At 46.0% G+C, this 13,500-nt stretch overlaps 1 protein-coding gene across 6 annotated transcripts in view; it reads right to left on the reverse strand.

Moving 5' to 3' along the window:
• Tet (Ten-Eleven Translocation (TET) family protein) overlaps positions 1-13,500 on the reverse strand; it is a 213,772-nt gene that overhangs the window by 28,499 nt on the left and 171,773 nt on the right. For all 6 annotated transcript variants that reach the window (XM_084588460.1, XM_084588461.1, XM_084588457.1 and 3 more), the window contains 2 exons: positions 12,495-12,797; positions 539-683 (listed from right to left, as the gene is read on the reverse strand). In XM_084588460.1, the coding sequence (XP_084444586.1) occupies positions 539-683; positions 12,495-12,797 (448 nt within the window). The remainder of the gene's footprint in view (positions 1-538; positions 684-12,494; positions 12,798-13,500) is intronic.

Raw genomic sequence — 13,500 nt, forward strand, 5'->3', positions numbered from 1 at the left:
AATATGCTTAGTAAAATAGTTAAAAAAATTTCAGCAATAAAGAGAAGGGGGACAGAAATTTGGCTGATGAAATAAATACTTTCCCCAGTATGACTCACCTTATAGACAAAAAAGAAAGCTTTTCTGTCTGATTTACGTTTTCGAGAGTGTAGTCAACAACTTTTATGTTTAACCCAGCCATACTACCTATGTACGGACCCATAGTTATGCCTCAAAAAGAGCACTACCACAGTTCACACCAGCACAGCTGCCAGCATTAAGTGTGAAGCCCAACTGAAACAAGTTGCTACAGTCTTAATATGGCAGATCGACTATACAAGGTTTCTACATGTTTGCAGTTTGTTTGCAGATCGCAGGGTGTGATGCAGCAATCTTGAGGTTCTTCATTTAATGCTTTATATCTTTGTGTAGTTGTTTTGGAATTTAAGAAAGAGTGCTTGCTAAAATTTACAACCAGGAGCAGCAGAGTGCATACAAATAAAAAGGGCAATAAAAAGGCCGAGCAAATGGCCTATGCCACTTCAAAATGTGCACTTACTTCAGACTGTTCCGAGAGTTTGAACTTGCGAACAGCTTTACTCCTTGCGTACTTGCAGCCATTGTAGTACATGCTCCATGAGCAGCCAAATGAAAAGGAAGCACCACAGGTTTCTGAGTCGATTCCTTGGCACGCGCATGTTCGTCTGAAAAAAGGCACAGAATTTGATCAATGCCGAAAGTTGGACGAGTTGGTTAACGTTCATGATGGAAAATAGCGCGAAAAAGTACACAAAGGACGGAAGAAAGACACGGACAAGCGCTATTTTTTTTTACAAGGAAAAGAACCCACTGAACTAGAAATCACGTTAAGTAATGCCGAAAATTGGGCGAGTTGGTTAACGTTCATGATGGAAAATAGCGCGAAAAAGTACACGAAGGACAAAAAGAAAACACGGACAAGCGCTAGCACTTGTCCGTAGCGCTTGTCCGTGTCTTCCTTCTGTCCTTCGTGCACTTTTGCGCGCTATTTTCCATCATGAATTTGGTCAAACAGAATGCATGAAAGGCTAAGTGGGTGGATTTATTGCTAAACAGGAGAATTCTTATTATGTCCATAAACAGCAAGAAATGCCAAAAATTTCATGCAAAATAAGGCACCTTTGTCATTAGAACACAGTAACCTGCATGTAGAGGTTAACTTCAATTTGCCTTCTTGTATCCCTATAATCCCTTTAATGGCTACAATTGCTTTGAGCAAGTGTTAGATTCCATGAAAGTCACTCCACAAAAGGCTGTAGTAATTAAAGAGAGCGTAATCCAAATCTTGCATGACTTTTTAACAACTATTTAAAAGCTGTTGCAAAAGAGGATACCCTTTGGGTGCGCTCCAAACGCTGTCCCAATAATACAGATCTCAAAGAGGCTTTCAGGATGCTCCGAAACAAAATGATTGCTATGATTCAGGGCACTAAACGCTGCTACTGTAATACATGTTTTTTTTTTTTTTATATATAGTAAGAAATACCCTCCATGTAAAACTTTGTCAACTATCAAGAAACCCCATGCAGTCCATGCAGAGATTTACTTCATGTGGTTCATTTTCCTCAGTCACTGTATTCCACAGTATCATCTCCATTTTTTTCTTTTTCCATTACACTCCAAGACCTTCAAAAAAATAATTTTAAGTTATTTTTAAGTTTTGACTTAAATAAAGCTGCAGGAACTGACGATACCACCATGGCCGACTTCCACCCAGGTAGCACCGAACCATGGTGGAAGAAAGAGAAGAGCTCCGACGGCGCCGGGAGCGACCGCTTAGTGTGACTTTTATGCATGACGCGGCCACCAGGAGCAGCACTGGTACTGGGAGCCTATCTCGTCGCTCGTTTCGCTTGCGTTTCTATGGGCGCGCCTGGGACGGGCGCTATAGGGACGTTCGCCAGCTTGACACAATTTTTTTTTTTTTTTGAAGGTATGCCCCTTTATATTTCTGCAAATTTTCTGGGTTATAATTCGACTTGGGGCCGCATGAATGAATTCTTAACTGATATGCAGCTTTGCAGTTTCCGACAAACACGAGTAAGAGAATATTTCCTGAAAGCACTTCTGTGAGCGGCGTGTAAAAAGCATCCAAAGGAGTGCACGGCAACCATGTGAGCCTTCACAGCTACCAACATATGTGCAAAGTTTCAGGTACTGTCGCGCCAAAAGAAAACAACGAAAACAGTTACGTTCGCATACTCCGATGTTTGAATTTCTTCTCGCCGTTCTTTTTTCTGGTTGATAACAAAAAACGCTAATGTCCTGATTTATTGCATTACAGACAATTGTAGAAGGCTTTTGCTGCAGCCCAAATGTAAACATAATGCAAGAAATTTAAACAGCGGAACCCGTAGGCATGTCTTTGCTCGCATTTCTTTTTGTTACCATGCACATGTGCGTGTCGTACATTACAGCGCAATTTGAAAATTCCATGCAAGATCAAACAAAGGATGGTCGGCCGACCTTATAAATTGATTTTATAATTTGGTATATTGTTGACCGATGACTGCAAAAAGATATCTGCAATTGGTGTTGCTGCCAATTTTTTTTTTTTTTTCGGGGCACAGGAAATTAATAATAACAAAGGAGTGGAGTGATGCGGTTATGTTCTCTGCTGTTTTTGAGAACTTTCGTTATTGATTACAGAAAGTATAATAAAGTTAGGTAGCTGAAAATGGTCTCACTAAAAATATGCAAGTTTCTATTTGTATTCAATTAATTTTTCTTTTTGGGAAGTGTTGGCTTTCTATATTTGCATGAACAATAAAGGAGAGGGTGCCGCATAGCGGTTCTGGCTACTTCTTCCCACCAAATTTATAAGAAACACCTGACCCGCGCCTTAAGGGAAGGGAGGAAGGTGGGAGTGAAAGCAGAAAGAGAGCAAGGGGTGTCGTAGTAGAGGGCTAAGGAACAATTTCGACCACCCGAGGATCTTAACATGCACCGACATCGCACAGCACACGGATGCCTCTTCTTTTCGTCTCCATCAAAACGCAGCCGCTGGCAGTCAGGATCGAGCCCTGGTACTCGGGTAGAGTAGTCGGGCATCTTAACCACTGCACCACCGCGGTGGGGCGAAATCGGCCCAGGAAGTGAAATTGTGTCTGTTAGCATATTTATCTATCAAACTGCGAAAGCTTATATTTATATAACGTTTCAATAAAGATTTACGATCGCACTAATTTCAAGAAAACAATGCACAATGAAAATTTCTGAAGACATGTAATTTTTTTTTATATCTCTTAAACTTTGTCCACCTATTCTCCTTTACTTCAGCTTTTAAATTCATTAAAAGCATATTGCATAATTTCGTTGTACTAATAATTATGGCCACTCCAATAACGCCTATGCGCAAGTCTCGGAGCACGACGCCGGTTTCAAGATTCTACGACATTTGTGAATCGCGAACTATTGTGGCATAATATTGCATTTAGTCATTTATGTCACCAAGTTGAAAATTAGCTGGCAGGCACCATAGTGAATGATTCAGAAATCTGTACGCATGGTGTTCCTGATGCGCTTGTGGCATCGGACAGCATAGAGATGTTTTTCGAATTTTACCTTCACCAAAACACGGATTTCACAATAATAGGATAGAGTTCAATGAGCAAGCACCATATTCCAAATATTATTAGTGAATCGAAGAAAAATTTGAAGGTCATGGAGAACTGCCTCATTAAAACAATGCTTCTTGGCTGTAATCGTTTATTTTTATCATTCGACGACGCACATTACCTTCATTCTTGTGCACAGTTTGTTTCTTTCATTCAGTCCAGGCTATGCGTGCCAGCATGAAGTGTGAGCTCCATATCGAATGCGCGGCAAAAGACACAGTCTGACCGTGTGGATGCCGTCATCCGAGATAGGCACAAGCATCCAGCTACAGATAGCTTTGCTTTTCTTTATGTTCGGTACTTCACTCTGCCACTGGAGCACCACGTTCATTCTGATACCATCTGGCGCAGCACAGTTTCTCATGTGGCAACAGCTGTCGCATCCGCGAGGGGGAAGCGGGCGCCCAAACCTCCTCGACAGCGCTGTGATCTTGCTTCCTTCATCACCGTGTTATAGGCGTCTGGTTGCCGTGCGAACAAGGGGCGGGCTCCATTGCACGTGCGTTGAACAGCTACCCAAGAGACATTGCACCGGCCATGACGCTGCTGTTTAATTGGCCAGACAAGGCAACAATCCGCTAGAAGCACGCCCGGTGCGTGCTCCGGAGCGGCAAGTGCAGCGTGTCGTCTGCTCGAGCAGACGACGCATCTCTGTTTGCTCGGAAATGGAGTTATTTGTTTAGTCAGCGTTACGAAAGTTTCTACCTACTCAGAAGTCAGGGTGTAAATATCGGAAAAGAAATATCTAAGGGTTGGGGCCTTTTAATGCTGATTTAAGTGGGAAATTATCAGCGCGCGCTGATGCTCCAGAGGCACGCCAGCAGAAACGGTGGAGAGGGTGGCCCCTAGAACATGTGCTGCCCCTGGCGGCGGCCCTCACTTCCAGCCACACTAAGCGGCCGCTCGCTCGCTGCAGCGCGGCCGCGCCATCGGAGCATCTCTCTTTCTTCCACCGTGTACTGAACATTAGAATAATGTTACAAATTGTTATCTAAGTTGCCTGAAGGTTGCCTGACATTCTGTCACATAGTTGTAACATTAGTTCCAGATGCTCCAAAGGCACGCCAGCAGAAACGGTGGAGAGGGTGGCCCCTAGAACATGTGCTGGCCCTGGCGGCGGCCCTCACTTCCAGCCACACTAAGCGGCCGCTCGATCGCTGCAGCGCGGCCGTGCCATCGGAGCACCTCTCTTTCTTCCACCGTGCACCGAACATTAGAATAATGTTACAAATTGTTATCTAAGTTGCCTGAAGGTTGTCTGACATTCTGTCACATAGTTGTAACATTAGTAGAACATGCAAAAGAAGCATTATACTAATGTTGACTTTTGAATGTTATAATAATGCTATACAATGTTTCATGTTGCATTGCAAACATTATTTTAATGTTACAAACAAATGTTAATCTAATATTGTCTGCTAAACGTTAAATAATATTTGCATCATAACTATAAAGCAACCCAGCATATATATTTCAAACACTGAGTCCCAGTACTTTTGCCCTTTTTCTTCCAGTAACCATGTTGTTTCAATAACACTTCTTTGCAACTAGAGCTTTCAGGTGATGCCCGTCGTAGAATGCAAGCATATAACCCTAACATTTTGTTAGAAAGTTTTGATTATTATCTATTTGCCACTATGACTCGTTGCATACCCGTCTGTGATGGATATAAAAGCTTGACTCTGTGCTATTTGTTCAGAGGTGATAGTAGAAGTTGTGCTGTATTATGGAGTTGTGCTGTATTGTGGTCTTTGCAAAGCATGCAAGCTATGTACCATCAAGAGTGGTGGGCCTACATGCTTGTGCAAGGTTGCTCTACATTTTCTCAAATGTTACGCTTTATATTGCATACATATTAGATGTATGTTGTTTAAATGTTTATGGAAACATTACACTAATCTTCATATGTAACATCGCTCAAACATTAGAAAAAAAAGGACAGTAACAACATCAAAACAGCGTTCGACTGAAACAAAAATGGAACATTGCTCTAATATTTCGGTGTTACCTAGACAGCATAATCTATCAGTATTGCAGTCAGTCCTTCTCCACAAGCCAATTGGTTTAATTCTCATTGTTTTATTCCTATTCAATTAGAAATTGTTATAACTAAGCTGTTATATAAAGACAGTTCATTAACCCTTCGAGTCCCACACCGGAGCTCTTGCTGCATCTTAAACTCTCCTTACGGCTCTCGATTTTACATGAGTTCGAAAACATTTTGGACTGGTCCCTTCATTTACTGAAATATGTGGCACTCAATCAAAAGGTTAAAAAAAGTTGAGAACTACAGGCCTATTTCAGTCATACCAGCAATGATGGAAATTTTGCTCCAAATTATCCACAGCTTTGTAGTCAAGAACAACACCATGTTTGAAGCGCAGTGTAGTCTGGATTCTTTCAGTCCAAAAGTTCTATCTCACTGTTACAAGCATTTTCCTGTTTACTACACTTTGCAGAACCCACGACTGCCTCAGCCCTTCCACAGCAGTCAGACCGAAGAAGTTGAAGACTGGCTCGTCCAGTTTGAACGGGTCACCTCATTCAATCACTGGGACGACGCCGCCAAGCTTAGAAACGTCTTCTTCAGCCTGAAAGATGGCGCTCGTATGTGGTATGAGAACCGAGAAGACACCCTAACATCATGGCGCGAGTTCTGCTGACGCATCCTTGAGACTTATACCAGTGCAGATCGGCGAGAACGCGCAGAAAGGGCCTTACAGTCCCGTATGCAGATGCCGAATGAGACTGTAAGCACGTATGTGGAGAACATGACCCGGCTCTTCCGACGATCTGACCCGGCCATGCCCGAAGACAAAAAGGTGCGCCACCTCATGCGCGGCATTAAGGAACAACTGTTTGCTGGTCTCGTGCGTAATCCACTGAGCACAGTTGCCGGGTTTCTTGCGGAAGCTGTCACAATGGAGCGGATGGCTCCAGCAGCGGTCTACCACCTATAACAGGCCGGTACTCACCGCTTCGGTTGCGGAGCTGCTTTCGGCCTTCGGGGCCACCCAGAATTTTCGCAACATCATCCACTCTGTTTTACGCGAAGAGCTCAAGATGCTTTTCAGTGCTCCTCAGCCGATGGTCGGCTCTATAACTGGCATTGTCCGTGAAGAGCTTCAAGCACTGAGGCTTTCAGTACCATCTCCTGATCCGCCACCTTTTCCTGCGGAGTACCATTGTCCAACGTATGCAGATAAGTTGCGATGCCCTGCGCCTACTACGAAGCCATTACAGCCGCCCAATCAAGGCTCACTCTATTCCGCACAAACTGAGTCGCACATCGACAACCGACGACCACACCAGCGGAAGGCGGACCTGTGGCGCGCCCTAAATCACCAGCGCCTGTGCTTCCATTGCGGGGAACCAAGTCATCTGTATAGCCAGTGTCCCTATTGAGGACTGGGACTGCACAGATTTCCCATCAACATGCGTCGCTCTCCACTAGGCCAACGACGTCATGAGATTGAGGACTACTTATACCAGCAGCGCATGGCGCCAACTTCCCAGCGACAGTCACACTCTCCATCTCCACGCCGACCATCGTCGCAGCCCAGCTCCTCCTGGATGGCGCAGCGACGGTTGCCTAGTCCGCGTCAGGAAAACTAAAGACAGCGACCTCTAGGGGCGAGGCCGCTTGCAATCGACGCCACGAAGACCCCCCGACAACGCGACCTGTGAGCGACCGCGACTTGACGACCCCAACGACAGTTCGTACACAGAAAGACAGTATCTCGCTGGATATACCCATGGTCCTCGACGGCTATAAGGTTAGCGCATTGGTAGACACTGGCACTGATTTTTCGATTTTAAGTGAGAAGCTCGCGGCGCATCTTAAAAAAGTAATGACGCCATGGTCTGGCACACAGATTCGCACCGCTGGTGGACATGTTGTAACAACGAGTAGTCAGCGCACGGCGAGAGTCCAAATTGGCAACTCCACGTTTGTTGTCAGCTGCCTCGTGATACCTGACTGCTCCCGCAACTGTATCCTTGGTGTATATTTTCTCCGGGAGTATGGAGTCATTATCGATTTCCGGAAGCGTACCGTGACATTTTTGAACGAGAAGGCTGCTGATACTGACACCGAGAATCGCCAACGCCGCCATGCCACCCTACGAATTGCCGCCGAGAGCATTTCTATTCCGCCATGTTCCAGTGTTTTTGTGACTGTTACCTGCGACGAACTACGTGACAAGTCGGCGGTCACTAAGGGCAACCAGTCCCTTCTGCTTCCCCACAGCATCACCTCGGCGTGCAGTCTCATCCACCTCCGTAACGGCCGATCTCAGCTGCTGGTGACTAACTTCACGAACGAACCCCGTCATCTTTTCCACGCTACTGCAATCGCATTCGCTGACTCCTTAGCGGATGTTTCTGAATGTTCTACGTTCGGAGCAGTTGAATATGTGCGCCCATCTCTTGACCGTCTTGAAATTAGTACAGATCTCTCAAAAACACAGCAGTGCGAACTGCGTTCTCTCCTCCTAGAATACAGCGCTTGTTTCGCGACCTCATCGAAAATTCGGCAAACGCCTCTTGTGAAACACCGCATAATTACACCCGACGATGCCTGCCCTATACGCCAGCAGCCGTACTGCATCTCCACGACGAAATGTGGAGCGATTCAGACACAGGTTCAGGAGATGCTTTCTGATGGTGTCATCGAACCCATGGTGTCCCCTGTCATGCTGGTAAAGAAAAAGGATAGGACCCTTCACTTCTGTGTTGATTATAGAAAATTGAACGACATCACTAAAAAAGACGTCTACCTGCTGCCCTGTACCGACGATTCGCTCGACAGGCTTCGTTGCGCCCAGTACTTCTCCTCAATTGACTTGAAGAGCGGGTACTGGCAGATTGAGGTCGATGAGTGGGACCGTGAAAAAATGGCTTTTGTCACCCCAGACGGTCTGTATGAGTTTAAAGTGCTGCCTTTCAGCCTATTTTTGGCACCGGCTACTTTTCAGTGCATGATGGACACAGTCCTCACTGGCCTCAAATGGCAAATTTGTTTAGTTTACCACGATGATGTCATCGTGTTCTCTGAAACCTTTGCCGAACCCCTTCAACGCCTGCGCACAGTGTTAGACGCCCTTCGGTCAGCTGACTCAACACTCAAGCCACAGAAATGTCACTTTGGCTACAAAAAGTTTCTCGGTCATCTCGTGAGCGCTGCTGGCGTGAGGCCAGACCACGACATGACTTCTGCTGTCGCCAAATTTCGCACTCCTGCATCCAAGAGAAGTTTGAGACGGTTCCTGAGTCTCTGCGCGTACTACCGCCGCTTCATTGCAGATTTTTCCAAGGTTGCCGCCCCCTGACTCGCCTCACGTGTGATGATACACAGTTCGTGTGGGGCACCGAGCAACAAGAGGCTTTTGCAGAACTGTGCAGATGATTGCAAATGAGCCCTGTTCTTGCGCACTTTCATGAAGATGCTGACACCGAAGACCACACCGACGCCAGCAATATCGGCCTCGGCGCTGTACTCGTTCAACACTTAGCAGGCGTCAAAAAGGTCATCGCGTATGCCAGCCGCACGCTCTCCCGCGTCGAGACAAACTATTCCACTACGGAAAAGGAATGCCTTGCGGTTGTGCGGGCAACCATGAAATTCAGGCCTTACCTCTATGGCCACCTATTTAAAGTCGTCATCGACCATCATTCTTTGTGCTGGCTGGCTAACCTCCGTGACCCATCGGGGTGCCTAGCACGATGGAGCCTTCGCCTCCAAGAATTTGAGTACATCACTGTGTATAAATCTGGCCAGAAGCACGAAGATGCTGACGCGCTGTTGCGTGCACCCATTGGTTTAGTCGACGAGAGCACGGTCAACGAGACCGGTTTTCTTGGACTGGTGAGTGCTCCAGACGTAATGACCCGACAGCGAGCTGACCCGGACCTTCGACCTGTCATTGATCACCTGGAGGGTCGCACTGCTGATATCCCTCGCCAATTTGCTCGGAACCTGTCTGCTTCCTGTCTTCGGAATGACGTTCTATTCAAGCAAAACTCAACCACTGTTGACCGAGCGTACCTCCTTGTAGTGCCGGCTGACCTCCGTGCCGATATCCTTTTTGCTTGCCATGATGAGCCCACCTCTGGCCACTTGGGCTTTGCATGCGCACTCGCCCGAGTTCGTCAAGCCTATTATTGGCCTAAGCTTGCTGACGCCGTTCATCGTTACGTCAGAAGCTGTCGTGAGTGCCAACGTCGAAAGGCGCCGCCTCTCAAACCAGTGGGTTTGTTCCAACCTATTGCGCCTCCCCGGATGTCGTTTGATCAAATCAGCATCGACCTTCTCGGCCCATTTCCGCTGACATTGGTCCGTAACAAATGGATTATAGTCGCGACCGACTATCTCACACGGTATGCGGAAACCAAGCCGGTGAAGTGTGGCATGTCATCTGAGATCGCCCAGTTTTTTATGCAGCAAATCGCGTTGCGCTATGGCGTACCGTCCCAAGTCATCACCGATCGAGGCACGGCGTTTACGGCACAACTTATGCGCAACGTTTCTGAGCTCAGTCACACGAGCCATCGCAAAACAACTGCCTATCATCCACAGACGAATGGCCTCATGGAGAGGCTCAACAAAATGATCGCCGACATGATTGCAATGTACACAGACTCCCAGCACAAGACCTGGGACAAGATTCTCCCGTACGTCACATATGCCTACAAAACTGCCATTCAAGAGACGACATGTTTAACGCCATTTCGCCTGCTCCATGAACGTGACGTTCAGACGATGTTGCATGCCATGCTTCCGTGCTGCACAGATGATCATCTTCTTACGCCAGACGCCGAACAGTTTGCTCAGCGCGCTGAGGAAGCACGTCAACTTGCCCGCATTCACATTCAGCAACAGCAGGGCAAGGATATGCGTCGCTACAACCTCCGTCATCGACACGTCACATACCAGCCTGGAGAGCAAGTTTGGGTGTGGACACCGGTGCGCCGACCCAGCTTGTCTGAAAAACTTATGTCGCATTACTTTGGACCTTACGAAGTTCTGCGCGTGTCACGGAAGTGACATACGAAGTTCTTCCAGCGGGTACTGTGCAACCCTCGCGTCAACAACCACGCTCCGAAGTGGTGCACGTTGTCCGCATGAAGCCGTATTTCACGTGGTAATGCGCAGTGTACTATGCACTTGTTTCGTTCTAATGTAGGGCACCTTATCCCGCTTCCGTTTTTTGTTTGTTTTCTGTGCTATCTTTTGTTTTCGCTTGCATCGCCCATCGCTTGCACTCAGCCTCTGCTTTCGTTTTTTTTTAGGAGGGGGAGTAATTCCATCTGGTGTTCCCGAGATTCTTAGGTGGCGCCTGGAAGAAAAGGACGCTGAAGTCGGCTCATGCACTCGGTGCGGAACTCTGACTGCTGGTATAGCTTCGCCCTGTCTTTTAGGCACGTCTAGCCCTATTGTCCATGACAGTATGCAGATGGCACTGTACATTTATTGACTAATGCACTCTTTCATAAAACTATGGAGGCTCTTGGGACTAGCATTGTACAGGTTATAAACTAGCACCTTATACTGCCAATGCCATCATTGAAAAGAATAGCTAAATGGATATTAAGGGCAACTACACACACTTTTCTTCTCAGTCAAAACCAGTTCTACGGCTCTATTGAGCTGTGGTGATGTTTGTCCAGCAGTAAAAGATCCATTTATAGCAGAGAAAATTAAACTTGAAAGTTGTCCCGCCATTCAGTTCTAACTCGTGATGTCCACAACAAAAAAGGCCTCCGTGAGCACTCTTTTCAAGTGTATTACAGTGTTGCCTAGCCTCATAGATAAGAAAAAGAAAACTCTGAGGGGCATTTAGTTACATTACGTGCATCAATGCAATAGCATAGAGCCTCGTCCACACACACATGGATTCCCAACTATGCTCTGCACATCCCTAAGCACAGCTGCCGATTGCTGCCTCGCCCACAGCTGCAAACCTCCGCTGATCACGTGGTGCATGATGTCACATCCCGCACCAGCCAATGGGGGTTAGGCAGTAAAGAATAGGCTTTCTTCCCAAAGAAGCTTGTAATGAGTTGCACTAAAATCGGCCACAATGACTTGTGGTTTTCTGATTGTGAAGACGGCCGGACTTAGTAGCACCTGCTTCCATTTTCAAGTCTCTTCCAGCTTATACAAGCGAAGACGTTGTAAAATAACGTCTTTGTCATTAAAAGGCAGTAAAATCTGTCTGTACAGACCAACTTAAATTTCTCCCCCATACATGTTTAAGAGAAATTACATCTTTTGTTTATACTGATATTAAGAAGGCAATAGGTCTCATCCTTGACACTGTCCTCCTCGACTGCTATGCACAGCCCACTAAGCCTTACTGACTTGAGCTGACCTGTTGTAACCTTTGTCATTGTAAAATAAAACTTTTTGTTGTTGTTGTTGTTGCAATAAACATCAAATACACTGATTTCAGCACCTTGCAACATGTATTCAAGATGGTTGCTGCTAGAATGTAACAAGTTTTCCAGTTGGTCTGACATATTATATTTACCTTTTATTTTTAACATTCTTTGAGTCACAATTTGGTCTTGGATTTTCTTCTATAAATCCCCATTTTCTTTGTTTCTGCTTTCAAAAGTATCACTAATGTGCCAAGGTTGTCGTGATGCAATCATAATCAACGGGACAAGTTGTGCATATTTCCCCATCACATTATACACACACCTCTACACTAACTGCAATACACTTAAGGTATTCCTATTCTGTGCAATCAGTGTTTCTCACACACAGCTACCAGTTTCACGTCTGTCCACTTGCTACATGAATGCACTTTATAGTAGCGCACAAGTCGTGCCTCACAAGCAGAAAGCAGAACTCACTGCTCATTGGTGCCACAGCGGCGCTGAGTGGGGAAGCCGAAGTTGACTGTTTTGTGCACGACAGTGCGGTACAAGTCGTCTGCCATCTCAGTGTGGACACCCTCCCAGGCCACGATAGCCATCACAATGTAGGCAGACAGGCAGCGATGGCCCTGTCGATGCCGCAGCACTGCCAGCACCTTCTCAGTGGGGCCGCTGCGCCGTATCACCCACTTGGCCACCGGACAGCCCTGGCTTGTCTTGCCCTCCTTGCCCGTGTACAGCACCTTCTCAATGCGCAGCGCAGTGCCCGTCTCATTCAGCCTAGGCAGCAATGAGACAGATTGCATCCATTTGTACCTTGCCCCCACCAGTCAATGTCGTCATTCTCAATAACAGTGTAATCTGCAAGTGAGCACCTCTGCAAATACCCACATAGCCTTGTAGTTCAGCAGTATACACTCAGAGTCAAAATGATGCTCACGAGATAATGACTTTCATTATGTGAACTTGGCTAGGCAGAATAGAAAATAATTTCGTGCATTAATTTTACAAATAGTAATGTGGCCACAAAGAAATCTGGAATATGCTTTTCACAACAGAAGTTTACAAAGCATTCCAAGAGGCAGTATGGCTTTTGTCAAATTTTTAGGAGCAATGCAGGTAGCTTTAAATACTTAAAATGGTGTAACATATACCACGATGCAACAAAGAAATCACTAATGGTAAGCAAAAACAGTGTTAAAATGCTAAGACCTTTTAAGACGTCTGCTATAGCTAATAATGAGCAGATAGTAAAATACCAGAATGTGATACGATACTATCATGTGATGGGAATAAAAGCGACACTTATAGTCTTCTCAATGCATCTCGATTTTTGTTTAGTGACATCAGTAGTGGCAAAAATGAAGTTAACAAGTACTACATGGCCTGTTATACATTAAAGGACCTGCACGTTGGATACAGGGCTTTCTACTAACAATCTACAAAAATGTTCTATACCATGCATTTCAGAGAAGGAGAACCA

This window comes from Amblyomma maculatum, chromosome 1 (genome assembly GCF_055883805.1).
Source record: "Amblyomma maculatum isolate TAMU_Amacu chromosome 1, ASM5588380v1, whole genome shotgun sequence".
Taxonomy (NCBI): domain Eukaryota; kingdom Metazoa; phylum Arthropoda; class Arachnida; order Ixodida; family Ixodidae; genus Amblyomma; species Amblyomma maculatum.